The 23,251-nt window shown below is 37.9% G+C and overlaps 1 protein-coding gene across 1 annotated transcript; it reads left to right on the plus strand.

The window, feature by feature from the left end:
- The first annotated feature begins 4,607 nt into the window (after positions 1–4,607).
- Positions 4,608–22,968, plus strand: LOC108441832 (RAS guanyl-releasing protein 1-like). The gene is made up of 16 exons (XM_017721558.2): positions 4,608–4,830; positions 6,784–6,889; positions 9,962–10,024; positions 11,238–11,369; positions 11,615–11,765; positions 12,298–12,471; positions 13,476–13,592; positions 16,919–17,194; positions 17,638–17,718; positions 17,853–17,957; positions 18,133–18,242; positions 18,826–18,970; positions 19,061–19,097; positions 20,297–20,434; positions 20,630–20,955; positions 22,432–22,968. The coding sequence occupies exons 1-16, from the start codon at positions 4,758–4,760 to the stop codon at positions 22,573–22,575; spliced, it is 2,178 nt and encodes a 725-aa protein (XP_017577047.1). The 5' UTR covers positions 4,608–4,757; the 3' UTR covers positions 22,576–22,968.
- The last annotated feature ends 283 nt before the right edge of the window (positions 22,969–23,251 follow it).

Raw genomic sequence — 23,251 nt, forward strand, 5'->3', positions numbered from 1 at the left:
CTTATGCCCAGTGAAGTATGGAAACTGGCCGTCAATCCCAGGCAGCCCACACTAGTTCAGCTTTTTTTCCCCCTCAGCCTGAATGTAGCCCAAATTCCATCTGTACAGTATAGGGCTGAACGATTTGGGGAACATATCTAATTTCCACTTTTATAATTTTGTGATTATTTTCTATAAGTGAAGCTTTTTGTAGTCAATAAAACCAGCATATCCACCTTGTCTAACTTGGCTTCAATGGTGAACATGCCAGTTAGTCGTAGGTGTGTTGTGTTTACAGTACACATATTTTACATATTTTGTTATAGATGTTCTGTAGATGTTAATTTACAGGCAGCTCCATGTTATAAGATTAAATGACCCAACCTTAAAGTTAAGCCATCAATGTTGATAATATAAACTCTAATTAAACTTGCAGCTTTAGCGATATGAAAATTGCATGCTTTCAAATTGTGATTTTAATATAAAGACTTTACAGTCAGATACATCTTGGATGTGCTCTAGACTTCTATACGTGTGGACTTGCTCACAAATGTGGCAGCACAGCACAGCATAAGACTGCACCATCATATGAGGGCTCATTTCCATCATCTTTTGAAAATGATGAGCTGGCTGGCTGTAACATGGCAGCCATCAATAGCTTCAATTTCAGGTGGAAATAATCATACTTAAATCTCAATCGCAACATTGGTGAGAAAAATCAGTTACATATGGTATATCAATGTCATATCCTGACACTTTTAACAGCACATTATTACTATAGTGATATGCCATGATCACCACTGCACGTAACAGTTATTAATGTATTTAAGCCAGGATTTTCCATGATGTGCCTAATGGTTCAAAGTCAGAGTTGAAAACAAGTTTCGGACTTGCTGACCTGTGCGTTAGACTTTAGAGACCCTGGTGGAGATAAAAGTAACCTACCAAATCCTTGGTGAGCAGATTTTCTGTGATGAGACTGAAGCCGTTTCTCTCACTGTTGGTGAAGTGTGTGATAACCTTTTAAACTACACCCTGGTGGATACTGAAACAGCTCTTGCCTCAGACTCTGCCTACACTGATGGTAGTGTTGAGATATGATTAGAGCACTTAGTGGTGCTGGGTGTTCCAGAGGGCCACTTTGATGACTCTGCATTACACAACAAAAAAAAAAAGATGGTCCTTTAACCTTTTAAACTCCTTGAGATCGCTGGTGGTTCCAAAACGCACTTTGTCGTATTCTTCATAACTGTCATATTTCATAAGATACATTCAAAAAGTGTGTGTCATATCAGAGCTGTAACTGTCTTCTTTCTAATCAAATAGATGAGTCATGTCATTTTTAAAGTTCATAATAAAAGAAGCTGAACTCTTCTTGTCTACTGAAAGTCGACCCCTTTTTCCACAAATCTGGGCTATAAACTACAAGCAGATGGCGTCTCGTCAGTGATCTCCTCCGTAAAAACGATTTTTTATAAAAAAAAATACAGAGCGTCTAAGATTTTTCACTTTCAGCAGTGAGTCTATGCACATAGCAATATGTGTATGATAATAAAACACATTCTGTTAATTTGAGGCGAATGAAAAAATAAATAAAATTTAAAAATTACATTTATTTCATGCAGTTACTGAATAATTTGCCTTACAATTTGGTCAAGTGAATTCAAATGGAAAAACCAAAATATACCTATGAGCATAAGATGTTACGGGTTCTCTATAGAATAATGAACACTCAAAGAACCCTTTTATATGATTAAAGTGTTCTATGCATTGTGAAAGGGTTCTTCTGAATGATGGGAAATGCAAACCTTTTAATTATCCAAAGGGCTATTTGAGTGTTCATGGCTCTATATAGAACCATTTTCTTTACTAAAGAACCCTTGAAGAACCATCTTTTTTAAGTGTGTAGAGTAAAAACATTCAGAAAATATCTCATGGACCAACAAGTCAAAAAGAACCATCCAGAACACTGCTTTAACAAATCGGAGTGCTGGGTTCTGCGGTTCTGTCATTTGTGAACTAGGCTCATCTGAAATAGAAGAGTTGGCCATGGAATGTTCTGGATCTCCAAACCCTGACATGAATGATGAAGGCTGCAAGACCAACTGACCATCTTACCTGAACTGGCTCAGGGTATCACCACATTCAGACTAAAGAAGATGCACCGCTCCTCTTTTGTATCTACCTGTCAAAAGTCTTCTGCTAGGAGTGTGTACAGAGAACTGATCACTGTACTCTAAAAAATACATATGCATTATAAGCAATAGGTATTACTATTTTCAGCTCTGTTACATTTTTAACAAGCAATGTTTTTAAAAATCCTCATCAGAGATTTGGCTACAGATTGAGGCAAAAACTCCACTAACTGTAACTGTAAAACACGACTTGCAACTTTTAACAACATGTAAAGTTTAAGAATGTCACAAACATAAATCAGTGTGAAACTTAAAATAAACAAGGCTTTCTCCAAGTAAAGTTTCCCATTTGTAAAGATCTAGCTATGCTACGTTCTCCTTCTGTGAATATGTAGGCTGAGCGTAATGGGTTCAGTAGAAGTTGGACATGGGCCAATGAGACACATTGGCCTGACTGTGGGCGCTGTCATAAATTGAAATGAATCTGACCACCAAGCACATGGTTAGTGGACCAATAAATCGTCGTACTTATACACAAGAAGGCATAAAGAGAAATCAGACAGAACTATTTTTTAAAGCGAATTGGTTGACCAATGAAAAGTAATATGTTGTTACAAACAGTATTTAGTTATTTCACAAACTGCGCTCTGTGTACTGTCCCATGGCAGATCAATTCTGAGACACTATTTGACCGGGCTGAATGACTGATCTTTTTGATTCATTGAAATTGTGATTTTATCCTAATGACACAAAGCTTGTGAACGGTCAGCCTGGTACACCGCATTCAGTCTTCAAGCCTGAAAAAATAAATGTTCTGGCCCAAAGAAAGCCTATTCAAAGAAAACAATCACATTTTAATTGCAATCGCAATACTAGTCAGAAAAATCAGTTACATATTTTTCACAAATCGTTCAACCCTTGTATTACATAATGTAAGGGTTTTTAAAACCATTATAGTATATCATGACAATCACACTTAGAACACTTTTATTAACACACTATTGCTATGCTAACATCATGACCGCCACTGCATATAACAGTTATCAATGTATTTAAGCTAGGATTTTACATAATGCGCCTAATCATACATGTGCAAAGATCATTCTATTGAACTGTCAAAGCCAAGACTTTTAACTGACCTGTGCTTTAGAATACTTTTGCTTTGAATGACTAACACTTTATTTATATATTCATATATTTATATTTATTTATATATCATTTATATACATGCTTATTTTGTTAAAACTGATGACTGAACCTTCTGTTTTGTTTTTTTTTGTTTGTTTTTTTTTCACTAGCAATAGAATAATAAAGCCTCCACAACAATAGGATCTAACTGCTCACTATGTGGCCATGAGGGACAGGGATGTAGTCTCACTGCCTCAATTAATGCCTTGAGTTTAGATATAACACAATCATTGTAAATGCCTTATGTCTGAATACTTGGTGTTTTTTTTTTTTGTTTCACTGTCGTATTGCAGTCTGAACTAATTCAGTGGAAAGCAAGCACATGGGATACCATGGCAACCATCTATCAAACCTGTAGCAAACTACAAGCGATACCATAGCAACTACCTAACAACAGCCTAGCAACCACTTGGAAACCAAAGTAAATGCCTAGCCACCACCAGGCATATCATTGTAACTACCTAGCAACACCTTAGCAACTACTTACAAACCCCTAGTAACTAGCAGATATCCCATGGCAACCAACTTGAACACCAGAGCAACTGCCTAGCAACCACCAGGGATATCATAGCAACCACACTGGATACTACAGCAACCACATAGCAACACCCTGGCAATCACCTGAAATATCACAGCAACCACCAAGCAATCGCTTGGGATACCACACAAACCACCTACTTTTAAACACCCTAGCAACCACTTAGGATACCATAGCAAGCCCTAGCAAACTCCTAGTAACCACCAAAGGATAAAATATTAATCCTCCTAACACCCTCGCTATAGAGAGGAATTGCTTATGCTCTCTGCACAATCACATTGCATTTTCTTAGGGAAAATGCACTTTTCTAGTTTTTGCTATTACATTACATTGATTTCCCCATGTTTTATTATACACCTACTTATCGCTGCTGTCGGAAAAAAAAAAACTTATCTCCAAAATTAAAACTCTATAGGAGAAGGAAAAAACATACTCTACCTTTAATGCAAGTCAATGGAACCACACTTTTTTCCAAGTACTTTTTGGGCCGTTTCGTTTGGTCCAATCATCATGAAATTGATATAAAGGACACAATATAAAGGACAATAGGCATTTTTAAATTATGTCAAAACTAAAAAATGACAAACGACAAAAATGGAGATACAAGGTTTTGTTCTGACAACAGTGTTAGTTAGTTATTGATAAATGCATGAAATTGTATAAACATGTTTTTGTAATGTATTCGCTTAAGTTACATAATTTTAAGCCATTTTGGTGAACACATATTATTTAAAACCAGCAGGTTATTGATGGAGAATCTAACTCACTTGTAACTCAATCACTCACATGCACACACACAGTGTGGTACCCCCCCCCTCACATTCCCACCACTGAATGATCTTTTAAAAGGCTCTACCTACTACCAGCTACTGGATCCAACCTAGCTCAGTCAAGCCCAGGACTCAGAGGGCCAGATCATGACAGCTTTGGGCCAGTTTACCAAAGGAGCTACCTGGGAGGAACTCATTCATACATGCATCCAGGCTTTTGGTAAGTAAAGTCATGCCTGGTTTTTCTGTTGCTGTTGATACTAGGTAATGTAAAGGCGTACTCATTTCATTGTTGCTTGATGATACAACCTCAATTTTGATTTAAATGTATTCTGTATTCTGTTACTATATTAAAAATAGTAATTAGCCTTTTGGCAGTTCTGACTGGAATCTGAGATTTTCTTAATGTTCTGCATATTTGCCAGGAAACAGCTGTTGTGTGGTTTGTGTCATATTTTACATGGGATATTATCATATTATACATGTCAAGCCCTTCTCACTGGAATCTTCACATACAACCATTGATACCTGTTTAATAGAATTACCTGCTTGATTTCTTTTCCCACTAAAATGGAACAAAGAAAGAAGGTTAAGGAAAAAAATGAACTCACTGCTAGCGTTGCTTTTCTTAAGGAGTTTGCGATACCTTTCAAACATTTATCTCAAATAATGTTTACAGCACTTCATTAGAAATAAGCAAAGAGATGTAAAAGTTAGAGACCACGCTTCCGGTCAGAACAGCTGATTAATAGACGTCATTCATTTTTCAGCACCATGAAAAATATATTTAACAAAAAATTACAAAGAAGCCTAAATAACTTAATGCAACAAGGTTTTCAGTATGAAGTGTGCTCACTCTTTGTATTTATTACTTTCCTTTTTTCTGAGACATTTTTTCAAACAAATTGTCTCAAGACAGAGTGACTACAAGAAAATACATCTAAATAAGGTCATAATTAGATGAAAAAGAGCTTATTCATAGGCTTATCTTTCACAATAGGAAAACACTGTTGTGGACAACATTGTCATAAGGTTCAAAATGCGTAATGATAAGTCCAGCTGCTCCTTTCTCACATCAGAGGGCTACGCCAGAGACCCCGTGGTTCACAGTCCCTTTTGAAATGTGAAAGAATATATCAGGGCCATATGAAGGATTACCTGGATGCCACTCTGTTCAGAAAGGTCACTTCCCCAAATGGGGCCCCCTCAGATGATGGTCAGTCTTTGAGGCTCTCAGGGGGCCAGATCAATACAGTGACGCCATTCCTTGTCTCCCTCCCTCCCACCCCCCCATCCCCACACTTCACAAGCTCAGTGCAGAGAGAAGTGAATTAAATGAACTCAAAACAATAACGTGACACATGCATGTTGACATAGAGGCCACCTGCATTTAAACATTAAAGAAAAATCAACAAATTAAAAGGGAAGTCACTTGATTTTTCAAAACGTCTGCATAATTAAATCACTAAGATGTAAACAAAGCCATTCAGAGTGGTTTAGTGTGAAATGCTCTGCTCTAAATAAGCTTACCGGTGATAGCAACCAGACATCCAAAGGGTTTGATGCCTCTGGAAGCTACATCACAGAAAGCTATTACACGAAATGTTTACGCTACGTTGCCTGATATCTGATACTTTTGGCCTAAAATGTCTTTTTCAAAAGCACGTTCATGGTGGGGAGGTACTTGTAGGGTGTTGTAAGGTAAAATAAGAAAGAAAACTATTTGAATTTACTACGCACTTCTTGTAAGTCGCTCTGGATAAGAGCATCTGCTAAATGCTGTAAATGTAAATGTAAATGTACTACTATTTCACCATTTTTGACACTGCATATAAAACCTCTAAAGGTAGGTTCACTGGCTGTTTTGAATAGTAAAAAAAAAAAAAAAATATATATATATATATATATATATATATATATATATATTGTAGACATTGTGACCCCTTTCTGTTACGAGCACTGTAAAAAATCAGAGTCAGTAAATTTCTCTACAATGCACCATTTTATCAAACCACTCTAAATGACTTTATTTACATCTCAATAATTAAATTCTGGAGAACTTTTAAAAAGTCAGTGGAATTCACTTTAAATCTGCAAGTAGAGTAATTATTCATACATACAAACCTGCCCATATATTGAACAATCTATATTTAATCTGCCTTTCCCTCTACAGATGCTGATGGTAATGTCTGCCACAGCAGCCATTTACTGAACATCACTCTCACCATGCATAGACTACTGCTGTCCTCCAAAGAGCTCCTGAACAAGCTGGTGGTGCTATATCCTTTCAGCCATTAGAGGTTTTCTTTGTTTTTATGACATTTTATGTTTTAATGCTCTGTGCAAAAGTCATAGGTGATCAGAGAAAGTGATATGTAAATTATTTATTAAATTATTATTTATCTGCACAGTAAGTGTTTGTGTTAGACAAAGTGGCTGGAGGCAGGAACCTAACCTTTGTTCTTCTAACTGTACTATTCTTAATAACATTAATAATTTTTGCTGAAAATAAAACATGAGTTTCATTCCAAAATGCAGTATATTAATTTGTAACAATTTTGGATGTAAATATAAAATGGAAATGGGTTTTGTTCCATAAAGTGAAATAGAATATAATTGTTTTCATGATATACATGATATACAATGAAACACTGAAGAACATTCATTAACATAATTAATTATAACAATTATAACACAGCACTGATACTTCTTGTATGTGTAAAACCCATTCCAACAATGTATATCATGAAAACAATTATATTCTATTTCACTTTATGGAACAAAACGCTTCACATTCTTGTTGTGGTACTTATACTGTTCTTACACTCACTGGCCACTTTATTAAGTACACATACATTGTATCTGAACTCACTGCCCATTTTTTAGGTTTACTTATCACATTTTGTAGTTCTACAATTACAGACTATTTCTTTGTAATTTCTCTGTCATAATTTGTTAGGCTTTCTTTATCCCGTTCATCAGCTGACGCCCACAGGACCACAACAGAGCAGATATAATTTGGGTGGGGGATCATTCTCAGCACTGCAGTCACACTGATGTGGTGGTGGTGTGTTAGTGTGTGCTCTGCTGGTACGAGTGGATCAGACACAGCAGTGTTACTGGAGTATTGTCTTTACATCTACAGGTGGACCAACAAGGTAGGACTGTCTAGAATGGACAGTGAGTGGACTCAGTGTTTCAAAACTCCAGCAGTGCTGCTGTGTCTGATCCACTTGTACCAGTGCAATACACTCTAACACACAACCACTATGTCAGTGTCACAGCATTGCTGAGAATAACCACCGCCCAAAGAGTACCTGTGTGGTGGTCCTGACCAATGAGTAATGGAATAAAGAGCAGCTAACAAAAAAATCTATAATCTGTAATTGTGAAACTACAGCACCTACATGGTAAGCGGAGCTGATAAAATGGACAATGGCTGTAAATACAAGATGAAAACTTCAAAAAAATTGAACAAGAAAGTGGTTTTATAACTGACTGCTGTTAAAGAAGACCCAGTTTATGCAGAAGTCATTGTGCTTTATTAAAGAGCTGTAGATGGCCACTGCCACTCTGTACATAAAGAGTTCTGTCTAACAATTTGCTCCAATCCTCACCACCTCTGTCTTTCTCAGCCATCAGTGATAGACTGACTCCTATTCTAACACTGCACTGGACTAGTCCCACCTTCACAATAAGAGTCCTTCTTAGAACAACCCAGCTAATAAATGTTAGATAATTAATATTTGAAAATTATAATTAACATTAAGAACATGCTACAATATTTCATTTTTGTGACTGGTTGGGATTAGGTTTAGGTTTTGGGTTAGATTTATTAAATTCTTATTCTTATACTTTGTTACATACATATAATACACACAGTGCACACAGCCATGTAACATTTTGTTGATTTTCTAAGAGAAAATAAGCCAATATATCCCAAAGAGAGAACACACTGCTGCACTTTTTAATGCACAGTTACTGTAATTTAACATATTGGGGTCATAAAATGTGGCCTGTGCAAAAGTTATGATGGTTAAGGCAGTTATTTTTCCCCAATATGTTAAACTCCATAAATGTCATTAAACTATGGCATGTTAACGTGTGGGAATGAGATCCTAATATGTGGCCATGACTTAGTAAGGCTTGGGAACGAAATCCTAATGCGTGTCCACGAGACAATTAAGTTGTGACTAGAGCTTAAGTCGTGATGCCTTACTAAGTCATGGCCATGACTTAATTATCTCTTTGCCATGTCTTACTAAGTCGAAGCCACGCATTAGGATCTTGTTCCCGTGCGTTAATACGAGCAGGGCTCTGTTCCTAAAACCCGACTGTACTGTTATGCTGATTTCTGTCATTATAATTTCATAATGGTAATGTTCAATCACACTGGCTGTGTTTACATGGAAAGATTTTTGCCAATCTGACTGAAAACAATCGGATTCCAGACTCAGACTGAGGTGTTTATTCTCCCTCTGTTCAACAATCTGATGAAAAGCTTCGTTTACACGCTCGCTACAAGTAATCCGATGCAAAATGACGCGCATGCGTGGAGCAGCGCTGAGAGTAAACGTTACCATGACAACGAACATCACGTGAGGTCCAGTCGGCGCGAGATGAGTTTCCAGTTAACTCGCTTGTGGTTTTAATGGCTTTAAACTGACGTCAGACTCAGAAAAACGTCCTTCACACGTACTTATAAAGGAAGACGCTCTGAGACACATAAGCTGGACGTCCGTCCCACCGCCGTCTTTTATAGCTCAGAGTATGAACCTCGTCTCCTCTGCAGGCCCGTTTCTGCTCCGCCGTGTTGACCGGTATAAACCTCTCGCTATGACGCGCCGCGCATGTGCAGAACGTACTTACACCGATTGGAGTGTAATCGGATTCAGGCGTTTACACGGATATTATTCTTCTATTGAACGGATTATTTACAGGCTTACCCACCTCGTTCAATCGGATAGAAATTCCGAATGGCCTCAATCGGACTAGACTATTCAGATTGAGGTGTTTACATGGACGCGTTCTATTCCGATTCAGCTATTAGTCGGATTATTAACGGATTATCAGGCTGCATGTAAACGTGGCTAGTGAGAGATTTAAGCACATCTAAGCAAATTGCAAAAATAATCACGCCCTTTAAAAGAACAGCTCACAATCGCATATACAACAATCCCAGAAGCGCAACACCTCAATTCCCCTTTAAGAGTAAAACATGTCAACAAACACTGTCAAAGCAGAAGGAGCACAGAGAGCTCCAGGATAACACTGCAGCTCTCTAAGACCTGTAGCTACTAGTGCTTTTGTACTTGTTCTCAACTTCTGGTGTTTCTTAACTTTTCTCTTACCTTCAAAAATACCCTGGAGGATGACAAGTCTGCCGAGAGTCTGAAAATGTGCTACTTCATTAGGTAAGCGTTCTTCCTCTCTCTAAAACTGACGCCCTCGGGTAAGCTGGAAACAGCTACTGAAGGGTTAGTTTACATAAATGATAAACGACATGATTTTAAAAACGTGGTGAGTTACTGCCTGTGGTGAGTTACTCTGACACACAGCGCTGTGTGAACCCTCAACACGTTTCGTCACGAAAGCCGTTATTGTTCGTTGTCAAGACCTGCAATTTCACGTTTTACAGCAGAAACAGTCAAACGGCGACGTTCTCCAGCGGAATTCGATAAATCCGGTCAGCCAATCAGTGCGCAGTATTCGGGTGAGGTGACGCAACACCGCCGCCAACTGTTTCAGGCTGAACCTCAAATGGCATCCTTCTCCCTACAAAGTGCAGTACTAAGTCTTAAAGAATTATTACTGCATCTAAATACTGCGCAGTCTGTCCAACAAAGAACTGTCTTTGGAAGTGTGAAGCTAATTCAGCAGTTTGAACTACCTTTCACTTAGATCCTCAACGTTAAATCAGAACATTGCAGAAGCAAGGGATGTCACAAAACATGCTGTTTAAAATGACATATATCTTGATTATTTATCTCTATTGTCCAATGTCTCACCTGTAGGCCCCAGAATATGTACTCTAAAATCAAATCAAATCAAATTTATTTGTGTAGCGCTTTTTACAACGGATGTTGTCACAAAGCAGCTTCACAGAATTCCAGAAAAGACAAAGTTTTAACAAGAATGTAAAACCCCCCCGGTGGGCAAGCCAGGGGCAACAGTGGCAAGGAAAAACTTACTCAGAACTGAGGAAGAAACCTTGGGAGGAACCAGGCTCACCAGGGGTGGACCCATCCTCCTCTGGTCAAACTACCTACAAGTGATTATATTACTAATATTAATAGCAGTAGTATTAGTAGTAGTAATAGCTAGGAGTGTAAGGTGGGCAGCTAGTCCAAGGTAGGTGGCGGTAGCTGGGGCGTGGGCAGCTGGTCTGAAGTGGGTAGCAGGAGGGTAGCGCAAATAGTCTAGTTACCACTGATTTATTTCATGACAGGTGTTGAATGAGTTGAATTAAGAATAGCCTGGATATCAATTCACATCCACAGACTGCGTCGGTTTCGAGAACCTTCTGTCCTGTGTTCAAAATTTTGGACATGACGAAAACAGACCCAAATCTTTATCAGCACTGTATGTATATCATACCTGCCTGCCCACTGTGTCTTTTTTCTAAAGGTACTGGATAAGTGAGTTCTGGACTATGTTCAGGTTGCACAGCTGTCTGGCAGAGTCGTTAGAGCAGTTCAGGGAGCTTATGAGAGAACATGGGCAAGAGAAGCTGTGTCCTTTACTGCAAACTAAATGGCTGTAAGTATTATGTTGTCAACCTTGTTCCTATACAATGTATTGTGACTTTTGTTTCCTGTATAAATGTCTACCAGTGAACCTTTTAAGACCTAACTGAAAAGGCCATATGGGGGTCATTATGGTACATGTGTATTATGGTACATGTGTATATTTTTTATTGTAAATTGTTGATCAAGTGTTCTATGTATGCTAGTTTTTAATTCACCACAGCTTCCTATGTACTTACAAACCCTGGTATGATTTAGGGGTGACAGAGAGTGGTCTCGCAAAGCCAGTCAGAAAATCAAGGCCAGTAGTAAGAAGAGAAAAGTGTCTCTGCTGTTCGACCACCTGGAGCCGGTGGAGTTAGCAGAACATCTCACTTACTTGGAGTTCAAATCCTTCTGCAGAATATCTGTGAGTGGACCGTTCTTTGGTAGCACCTTCACAAGGAGTGGCCATAATTATTGTTTTCCTTAACTAGACGATTGCAGTGACTAGGAGACCATGATTAAAGTGGGTCTTGCATGATTTTTCATAATGATGGAGTCGAGCCGATTCGTCTTCTTGAAGTGACCTTGATTTCTACGTTGTTTACCAGCACTCAGAAAGGCTAATCAGAATCAGAAAGTCTGGGTGAAAAGGCATTTTAAAGGCATCAGTTTTTCCATCCTGTCTAAGAGAAATCAGAAGGGAGAAGTCAAACACACTGCATGGAGAAAAGAGTCAAACAAAGCTTTAGAATGATGTGAGTTATGTGGCATAACATGTTAAAGAAAAGTGCTGTAGCCAACAACATTTCAGGATTCCTTGATATTTTCCTGTTTGCGAATTGCTCGTCTTATGTATCTTCCCTAAATGGGACAGTTTGGCCTTGTAAGTCATTACTAGGTATATAACCAATTTAAATGATTAATATTGAAATAATAAGTCACTTTGTTTATTTCAGTTTGCAGATTACCAGAAATACATCCGAAATGAGTGTTTAACAGAGAACCCTACAATGGAACGTTCCATTGCATTGTGTAACGGTATCTCCCAGTGGGTACAACTCATGGTGCTTAGTCGACCAACTGCTCAGCTCCGAGCTGAAGTTTTCACAAAGTTCATCTATGTTGCGCAGGTAACATGACCAACATATCAACAACAGTACCTGCAACCTCTGTGTTTTACCAAGCCTAATAAATTTATCCAGTGGTTCTCAATCCTGGTCCTACAGTACTGTTGTCCAGCACATGTCAGATTAACAACTGCTCCCAGCACATCTGATCCAAATAATGAGCAAGGCCTTCCTGAGTTGAAGTGGGTGTATTAAAGCAAGGAAATACTACAACATGCAGGGCAGTGGTCAGGCGTATACAAAGATAGACAATAAGAGGGGCCTCTGAATGTGCAAGTGCCCTCTTGGTCAGCAAATATAATTATCAGGGATCTAAGAGTTTTTGGGTTGACTATTTTTTTTAAGGTTTTATGAGCTTGATCAGTACCCCCTCTAATGCAGTACTACTGCCTGTGGAGATTTCCCCTCAGTACCTCCTTTCTGGAAGGAAGGAAATCCCACCGATAAAGCACTGATAATCTCTTGAAGACAATTCTATAAATTGGTCATTCTAAATAACAAATGTAATGTCGGCAATAAGTAACTTACTAAAACTGATGGTTATTGTAAAAAAAAAAAAAAAAAAAAAACTTGGATTTTCATGAGGCTCTGTGGAGGTCTTTCTGTGGAGTTTGGAGTAATTAGATAGTGTAGTGGGTAATAATATAGCCCTGTATACTGCTCCAGGACCATGAATGAGGATCACTGTATTAACCATTAAAGAGTCTTTTAAGCCTATATTATAACAATAGTATATAATTATCTATATTCAGAATTGGTAACTACTGATGTTCTATTCCACAGATTACTAGGATTTTTTCCCTTTTTCTTAGACTTTTAAGGAATGCACTGGCCATTTTAACAAAGCTGCTTTCCTGCAAGTGTTCTAGACAGTGTTCACTAACAGACATTACAGTCCTCACACTATCCATATACCAGAGTCACTGTCTGTGTAATTTTTGTTGCAGTGTTCCCTCACTTAGTCTAATTAATTTCATACACCAGCTGACATTGAGATGTTGTTGCAGAACCTCCAGCAGATGCAGAACTTTAACACACTAATGGCTGTGGTGGGAGGCCTTTGTCACAGCTCCATTTCTAGACTGAAAGACACTTGTACATATGTGCCAAATGAGACCACCAAGGTATGTGTCTGTTTTAGCAAACTGTCATAATGTTGTAACGGTTCCTGAGATTTTCATTGAGATATGTTTCATGACTATAATTAGGGGTTCATTGTAATGTCTCAGTATGAAAATGACCATTCAGTTGTACTACATGTGGTGGTAGTATGAGAAGAGAGTGACTGTAGAAAGGGAAAGAACTCTTAAGAACTTGGGCTGGAGTTCTGAGCAGTTTTTTCACTGAATCATTTTCAAGGCCAGACCATTGGTGATGATGATGTTGATGATGATGATGATGATGATAATAATGATAAAATTCATTTTTCCTCCGATTATAATGATTGTCGTCTATTATAGGTGCTGTTCAGTAGTAGGGATATAAGGGAAATTAATAAATAAATTTAAAATTAAAATTAAAAATTAAAAAAATAAATAAACATTTAAAACATTTCAAATCATATGACAGATCAAATTAAAAAGACAAACACAAAAGGTAGAAATCTAATTAAAAGATGAATTAAAACTCATAGCATAATAACAGAAAGAGGCCTCTCCACGTTTTTCTGTATTGTATGGAAGGTATTTGCTGATAGCCAGTATCTACAGATCTGAGGTCACATTTTGGATTGTAAAGGTATAATTCCTTGTCACCAGTGTATCATCAGCAGCTATAAAAAATGACTTCATGTTTCTTTATCTAGAAGTAACACGTGGAATAGCTAAAAGAAAAAAAAATACAAAAAAAGTAACTCAAGCTGGTGATTTCAGCTCATTTTTAACAGATGGAGACACAGAGGCCAGGCGGAAAAGTTGATTTTTCCTACCAAAGTCTGTATATGGCGACTTTACTATGTCTGAATGAAAAGTATAGTGAGGTAAAAAATATATGTATTTTTAAATGTCTTTATAAAACAGGCTGTAGAGAGACTATACTGTCCTACTGTATACATCACCGCTTGACTTTTAGCTTCAGTGCACAATGTAAGCAGCGCTGTTCAGTTTCTCTTTGCTCTGTTCTCGGCGCGCAGCATGTTATTATGAATGATTTTTTTTTTTTTAATTGTTCATGGACAGAGCTGTCTGATGGAGCTGTGCTTTGGACAGAGCTAGTGTATAAATCATAAGCTTTGTATTTCTTAGTGGTTTTCATCAAATGTATGGTGTGAGTCACCAAAGAACAAGATCTCCAAAATCACTGTATGTTGGGCCTCAGATGACATTCAACTAACTTACAGCTTAACCAGCCAAACAAAAGACTTCAGGTGTAAAACTCTGCCATTTAGAGACAGATGAGGAGCATCAAAACAACAAAACATACTTACAACTCTACAGAAATGCTTTTCTGACAAGGAACAAAACCCGCTGCAGTGCTACTCAATCCAAGGTATAATGTAACATAGCAAGCTAGCTAATGTACTTCGTTTAAAATTGGTCATTTGTTATGGTACCAAGCTACTCATGTGGAAAAAGTATATGGCCATATATTTTTATATGTTTCAAATGTTTCAAATAGATTGCAGCCCATGCCAAAATACATTCCAAACATTAAAGTGTATTTCAAAACATACTGCCATATTAACCAAATATATTTAAAAATACATTTATATTAAAATGTATGCAGTAATATTACACCCAGAAATGTACCATATAAATGCATTTATCAAATATATTTGAAAATGAATGAAAATAGCCAACATACCTGCTTCATGTACTTTACTGTTTGAAGTACCTTTTGAAATAGATTTGTATTCCAGTATCTTAATTTTAAATATTAGCAAACTTTAGCAAAAGCAGGTGTAGGTTTTGATATACTGTGAAACTGCAGTTATGATTTGATATCTTGTTTAATTGTTATATATTTTGTGTGAATATCTTACTACATGCATACTCAAATACATGCACAATGGTTAATACAAAGTGCAATGCAAAACACAGAAGTCAGTGCCATTCATTCAGCTCATAGTGTCTTACAAAAGTGAGTACACCTCTCACATTTCTGCAGTTTTTTCTTATATCTTTTCATCTTTTCATGGAACAACACTATAGAAATGAAACTTGGATATAACTAAGTTGTCAGTGTACAGCTTGTATAGCAGTATAGATTTACTGTCCTCTGGAAATAACTCGACACACAGCCATTAATGTCTAAAAAGCCGGCAACACAAGTGAGTACACCTCACAGTGAACATGTCCAAATTGTGCTCAAAGTGTCAATATTTTGTGTGGCCACCATTATTATCTAGCACTGCCTTCACCCTCTTGGGCATGGAATTCACCAGAGCTGCACAGGTTGCTACTAGAATCCTCTTCCACTCCTCCATGATGGCATCACAGAGCTGGTGGATGTTAGACACGTTGCGCTCCTCTTCCTACCATTTGATGATGCCCCACAGGTGCTCAATTGGGTTTAGGTCTGGAGACCTAGTTGGCCAGTCCATCACCTTTACCTTCAACAAGGTAGTTGTCATCTTGGAGGCGTGTTTGGGGAGTTGGAAAACTGCCATGCGGTGCAGTTTCTGAAGGGAGGGGATAATGCTGTGCTTCAGAATGTCACAGTAGATGTTGAAATTCATGTTTCCCTCAATGAACCGCAGCATTCATGCAGCCCCAGACCATGATGCTAATACCACCATGTTTGGCACCAAATTTAACAGTCCTGCTCCCCATTCACACCTAGAACCTTGTAACTCTAACGTGTCACATGACACCAGGGAGGGACAACGACACAATTGGGCACAGTTTGAACATGTTCACTGTGAGGTGTACTGACTTGTGTCGCCGCTATTTTGACATCAATAGCTGTGTGTTCAGTTCTTTTCAGAGGACAGTAAATCTATACTGCTAGTCAGCTGTACACTGACTACTTTAAGTTATATCCAAGTTTCATTTCTCTAGTGTTGTCCCACAAAAAGATATAATAAAATATTTGCAGAAATGTGAGAGGTGTACTCACTTTTGTGAGATAGTGTATATTTAGTTATACCAGTAACCTATTAACAGTGCATGCAATTAAAGAAATATAATAACAAATACAGATAATACATTTAAAAATATATTAAACACATATATTTTGGACATTTTCAAACATTGCAAAGAAAAGTTGATAAATATATTCTTTTTCCATATGGGTAGGTATCAGTGGGTGCTAAAAAACAAAAGACGTTCTCGGTCTGAAAAATATGGGTTTGATCCATAACTAATTAATAATGTTTGACAGATTTTAGATCAAAGCAATACGCTACCAGCCAGTTGATGTATTACAGAAAGTATTAAAATGTGTATAATTTTAAGAACACATGATTTGGAGTGGAAATGCTCAAGATTGTTGGTGTTGTTACTCTCCACAGGTTCTGAATGAAATGACGGATCTCCTCTCATCATCTAGAAACTATGAGAATTATAGGCAGATGTACAGCAAGTGCACAGGTTTCAAGATCCCCATCTTAGGGGTCCATCTCAAGGACCTGATTGCTGTGAACGAGGCTATGACTGACTACGTGGAGAATGGCAAGATCAACGTGCAGAAGCTACAGGCACTCTATAATCACATCAATGAGCTTGTCCAGCTCCAGCAGAACCCACCTCTCCTGGATGCAAACAAAGACCTAGTTCACTTACTGACTGTCAGTACTGTCTTCAGTCATTACAGTATTACAGTGAACAGTTATAACCTGGGTTGCATTTTGTTTCCCAATATCAAAGTTTATATGGATAAATGAAGTCAGTAGTTTAATAAATTAGATACATAGGCTGCAATCTGCTTTATCATCAACAAAAGTAAATCAAACACTTCAAACTATGTGTTGTGGATTACAGATGGTATAAACCAATTTCTGAAGCATTCTGATAATCTAAGTGTTTACTCAAAACATTTTCTTGTAATTTAAGGCAGTGTGACATACAGACATATCTCATATTGCAAAAAAGAGAACTTCAGAATTTGATCGTACTTCTTATTCAAACTGAGGGTATTTTCCTAAAACTCCTCTATAGTTAGATGTGCAGTATTTCTCATACCATTACATGAATTCATGACCAAAAAACATATATTTGTTCTCCCATACAGCTGTCTCTTGACCTGTATTACACTGAGGATGAAATCTATGAGCTGTCGTATGCAAGAGAGCCAAGGAACTACAGAGCTCCTGTGAGTGAAGGTGCAACCAGTATGTGTACAGCTATAATAAAACTGTACAATGTATATCATCCTAAAAATGCACGTATATATACACAATACAGTGTATTACTTCATGCATCTGTTTTCTTTTTTTATTCCACCAGCCAGCGACCCCCTACAGGCCTCCAGTGGTGGTAGACTGGGCTTCAGGTGTAGCTCCCAAGCCTGATCCCAAGACCATCAGCAAGCATGTTCAAAGAATGGTTGATGTATGTGGTTCATCACCCAAAATAGTCCGTTCTTAGAATGGCTTTGAACAGAGGCCCTTATTGGTTTTGAAGGCTGTTTATGTTAATATGTGGGGTTTTTGTTTGCTTATTAGAAAAAGAAATGTCTTACAAGTATCATATGTGTTGATTTGGGTCTTTTTGTCTTTTCTGGCAGTCTGTATTTACAATCTATGATCATGATGGAAGAGGCTTCATTTCCCAGGAAGACTTTGAGAAAATCGCCGCAAGCTTTCCTTTTTCATTTTGTGTTATGGACAAGGATAAGTGAGTGTCAGATACAGTTGTAATATGCTGCCTGCTGGACATGTGAACATGGAATCTATAATACATGAAAGCAGAGTCAATGCACAAACAAATATGTTTAAAATGGCAGGTGCTAAATGAGGCCATAATTACTGTTCATGAAAAAAAGATCAATTATGATTAAATTACCTTTTCAAGGATACAATTTAATTTAGCTACATGCAGTGATTTGGGCCATACATGCTGTTAGCCATTATTGCGGTTACAGTTGACCTAGGAAAATGTTAACATCATCATCATCACCATCATTTTAATTGGTATAGCATCCTAAGTTCAGAGTAATTTTTCATAAAATTTATAGTCAAAAAAAGTGACATGGACTGATTACCTATAGCTATCAACACTACTAATTTAAAGAAAACCTTTACAAATGTCATATCAAATTTAGGCCTGATTGATCTCAGTAAAAAAAAAGATACATGTTGAAGCCCAGGACTTTAACCATCTCAGAAAGTTTGCTTTCATAAATGATCCATGGTTACACCTAAAAAAAGTTGTGGTAGTCACCTTTTATGTTTTTTAGCTTGACAAATCTTCCCCACAGAGATGGGCTCATCAGCAGAGAAGAGATCACAGCCTATTTCATGCGAGCCAGTGTTATCTGTTCCAAACTTGGCCTGGGCTTCTCTCACAACTTCCAAGAGACCACATACATGAGGCCTACCTTCTGTGATAATTGCTCTGGATTTGTAGGTCACATTCAAGCACATTCATTTCCATGTAGTGCTCTAATTTGATGACCTTGCTGAGTCCTGCTGTGCTTGTTTTTCCTTTCATAGTTGTGGGGTGTCATTAAACAAGGATACAGATGCAGAGGTGGATATTCATTCCTTTATTATTAAATACCTGCATAGATAAAACAGTAGATGTAGCGTGATTGACCCTTTACTAAGCCCCTCCCATAAATACCATTAATCCAATCATAGTTTAGCAGCAAAGTGGTAAGATATGGATTAAACAGTGTGGAAAAGTGTATTATCAATAGATACCTTCATACCCATATTATGAAATTTGGGTCAAAGCTGGTTCTCTTTTACAGAAATGAATAGCATTTTGGAAAATCTCATCTGTTGTGTACTGCAGTAAACTAAAATATTCCAGAGCCAAAATGTCTTGCCATTTGGACATTTTCCCTCTGACTGTCATTTCCTGAATTATGAGTTTGTAAAAGAGTATAAAATACTCTTTTATATAAACCTTTAGCTTTGTCCGAAGTGGGGGGGTGGGGGGGGGTGTTCGTATATATTGAATTTTAATAGTAGATTTACCTTCATATGATGCACTGGAGTGTTAGATTTCTTGAGGATGCATTATTCATGTTTTGACTGCTAAATGATCTCCTAATTCAGAGGGTCCAGTGACACTTGAGAAGAGAATGTACACAGCATAAACTTTATGGCTTTGGGACATTTTAGTTTACCACAGGATGCAACAGCAACAATTCTGGAAACACTATTGTGAGGAAAATTAGCTTAGGCCCAGAGCTCCTAATGTGGACATGTTGTTGAGAATGACGCACGACTTCAGAGAGTCTATCAAAAAATCACATATAGCACATAGTAAATTATCTGCGCCAAAACACATGGCTAAGTTACCTGACTAATATATCTTGCAATCTAACCATCTAACAGTGAGCTGACAAGCAAGTCTTGCTTTCTCAAAGTCTTTTTGTGGTTGTTAACTCTTTGGATTTAGATGTCATTTTAGCACTGATGATGAAATTATATTAATATGACAGGCCGAAAAACATTCTAATTGTCAGTGTCATTGTTGCATTTTGTAAATGCGTATTGCTGCTTGGAGCTAGCTTACCTAACACTGAGAGTGTTAAATAAGCGATGGGTCATACACTTTAAACCTTACTCTTAAAATGCATATGATTCAGCAGTGGAACACTGCAGCTAGGCTCACTAGTTTTCACTTTTGACTATGAGCTGTAGGCTTTAACCTGTAATTTTTTATCCTTTTTGTCATGTCGTTTACTTCACCCGATGCTCTTGATTCCGATTGTGCAGATTGTGGAATGAACTGCCATAAATCCTGCAAAGATCAAGTGGCATTTGAGTGTAATAAGAATGCCAAAACCAGTAGCAATGCAGACTGGAGCCTCCCTTCTAATACTACAGACACCACAGCACCTGGAGGTCATGATGGTGAGTTTGCACAACATTTAAAGCAATAAAAAGAATAAAAAACAATTAGTGTTCCACTGTGAATGAAAAGGAAAGAACTAAAAAAAAAGATACGCTACAGAGTAACTAGATTCCCCTTGAGGAGTTAGTCGAACATTTGAACATTTTAGTTTGATTATGTACTGAATTCATGACTCAAAACATTTTTTCTTGTAGTTTTAGATGAAGCACAGTTCATATATACATGTGATGCTCCGACAGACAATGCTGAGCGGCACAAACAGTTAAGCCCAAGTTCTGCATCATATAACATTCCCTCTGTAACAAATGTACCGCTGAGGACCTTTACAGTACACAGGAGTACCCAGACAGAGGCAACTTCAACACCCAGCCTACTGCAGCCCACCCTGCTGTCCCCCAGCCCCACATCACTTACCCCCTGCCCCAGCCCTGTACCTCAGCGGAAACGAGCTGCCCAGAAGACCTCCACCACCCTGAATCCTGGAGAGGAGAACAAGTCAACCTATGAATCTTTGGAGAAGGTTGGTGGTGTAACATAATGATTTCAAATCACAGACATCCATGCCTTATCAGTATTATGAGTAATTTTTATGAGCACTAGCCATATCACTCTGGTGATATGATATTCTCTGTGTTTATTATTGTGAACTCAATCAAAGAGTTAATGATAGGCCAAAGTGTGCTCAAGAAATGTCTGACTTGACATTTTCATACATAGTCGGAAGAAAACCTTGCATCTCCATTATTGATGTTTTTCAGTTTTTGACATAATTTAAAAATACATGTTGTTCTTTGCGATGTATGAAAACTTCATGATGAATTGACTAAAAGAAATGACCCAAAATGGTTCCATTTACTTACGTTGAAGATTTTTTCCTTCTCCTGTAAAGTTACCCTTTTGTCATTTTGGAAATACAAGGTTTTCTTCCAAACACAGTGAGATATGTATCTGTGTATATATATATATATATATATATATATATATATATATATATATATATACACACACACACACACACACACACACACACACACACACACATTTCCCTCTGTTTTGCGCATTCATGTCTAGGGTTAGGGTGTCCTGATTTTTTGTTGAGATAGAGGGGTTGGGTGAAGTGTTAGGCCTACATGGCCCTCCAAAGGAAGGTTTTTCAGAGGTTCTCTCCGAACAGAGCAATATGAGAAAAAAAAACGGTAAGATGGCTGCGCGAGCGACCAAAGAAATGCACAAATGTATTTTCTCCGTTAGAAATTACGATAACCATTGTAGTTCAATGTCGTTTCCACACATCATGGTCATTTTCTTTGTAACAAGCATTAAAAAAATCACTAATAGCATGCTAATGTCTGGCTAGCTAATTTTCCCGTTCCACCTTAAATAGTCCAGCAGTGTCGACGCCTGAAGCGCCAGAATGTAACTGCTGCGTCATTTAAGATGGAACAAGAAAATCTGAACAAGAAGCTGGCGAACAGCTGACTTTAGCTTCGTATTACCAATGCATTTGCGGTGAGCTTCGCGAGTAGCCCGTTAATGAAGCTTTTTTTTATTTGAGCGTTGTCCCATTTCGAGTTCAAACCGCTACCAACTCAGTTCCAAGGGGTTAGAGGGTGACACTCAAAAATAAGGGGTAGGGGTAAAAAGAAGAAATGGGATTGGGCCTTAGAATATAGAATAAAGCTGTTCATCATCCAGGAAAGGCCTAGTCCTTTATGAGCGCAGATGGGTCAAGGCTCACCACTTTACAAAAAACGCTTCAACAAATAATCCAACAATATAAGAACTTTGTTCCTCAGTGAGCAATTGCAATGAATTTAGGCGTTTCACCCTCTACAGTGCCTGCAGTCCTGTCTACCACTGAAAACGTGCACTAGAAATGGCTAAATATGACAACAAAGGCTCTGTGCGGCTACACAGCTGAAGACTTTATAGCAGATTAATTCTATAATTGCTTCTTTCTTTTAGTAATCCTTGTTATGTTTGTTTGTGTGCTCAGGAGAATCAGTCTCTTCTGAAGACCAATGAAGGCCTCCGGCGGAAGCTGAAAGAAGCTGAGCGTGAGATGGAGATCCTAAAGACACTCCTGAAACGTCACACTCTTCGCCCAGTGGAGGAGGATTCCTCCTCCTCTTCCTCTTAAACTGTTTGCTGTCCTCTTAAAAAAAAACAAGACAAGGACAAGTTGGATTTATGGATTAACAAACTATATTGATCAATATAAAATAGTCTTGAATTAAGTCCAAAGCCATTTTACTCAGTAGACCATAGGGGAGTTTGAATTTACCTACAAATTCAGTTTCATAGCAGAAACCCCTAATATTGAATGACACTGTTTAGATATGTGTGATTCTACGATCAAGCTACTGTCATAATTTATTGTGACGACATCGGTTTAGGCTAACTGTAATTTGGCCGACACCGAGTCAAATTTGCATGTTTTCTTTCTTTCTTTTTAGCAACTTTGCTGATGTTAGCTGTAGATTGTATAAAAATCCTTTCCCTAATAGTCCTAAAAAATAAAATGCTACTGTGACATTATGTGTCTGTAATCATTTTCAGGGTCTGGTGTGTTGGAGCGAACTTAGACAGCTAGTTTTAAACACAGCTCAGTAATCACAGAAGGCATTGGTACTGGAGATTGCTTCAGGTCCGTTAAAGGGAGAGCACCTTAAAGAACCTGTCGTTGAGTTAGAGCATGAAAAACAATGCCAAGGGACAAGACTTGGTGTGTCTGAGCTTCATCAAGATCACGTTTGATAACGGCGCATGCCCTGTGCTGGTTTGGGATCTAGAGGAGCGGAAGATGACTACAATTA

Source organism: Pygocentrus nattereri, chromosome 10, assembly GCF_015220715.1.
Source record: "Pygocentrus nattereri isolate fPygNat1 chromosome 10, fPygNat1.pri, whole genome shotgun sequence".
Classification (NCBI taxonomy): Eukaryota; Metazoa; Chordata; class Actinopteri; order Characiformes; family Serrasalmidae; genus Pygocentrus; species Pygocentrus nattereri.

What these genes read in the sequence shown, in the direction of transcription:
- LOC108441832 (XM_017721558.2), top strand. Translation starts at nt 4,758, where the DNA reads ATGACAGCTTTGGGCCAGTTTACCAAAGGAGCTACCTGGGAGGAACTC. An exon ending in AAAATGTGCTACTTCATTAG is followed by an intron (nt 10,025 to 11,237) that starts GTAAGCGTTCTT and finishes TTTTTTCTAAAG; the next exon opens with GTACTGGATAAGTGAGTTCT. An exon ending in AGTTCATCTATGTTGCGCAG is followed by an intron (nt 12,472 to 13,475) that starts GTAACATGACCA and finishes ATGTTGTTGCAG; the next exon opens with AACCTCCAGCAGATGCAGAA.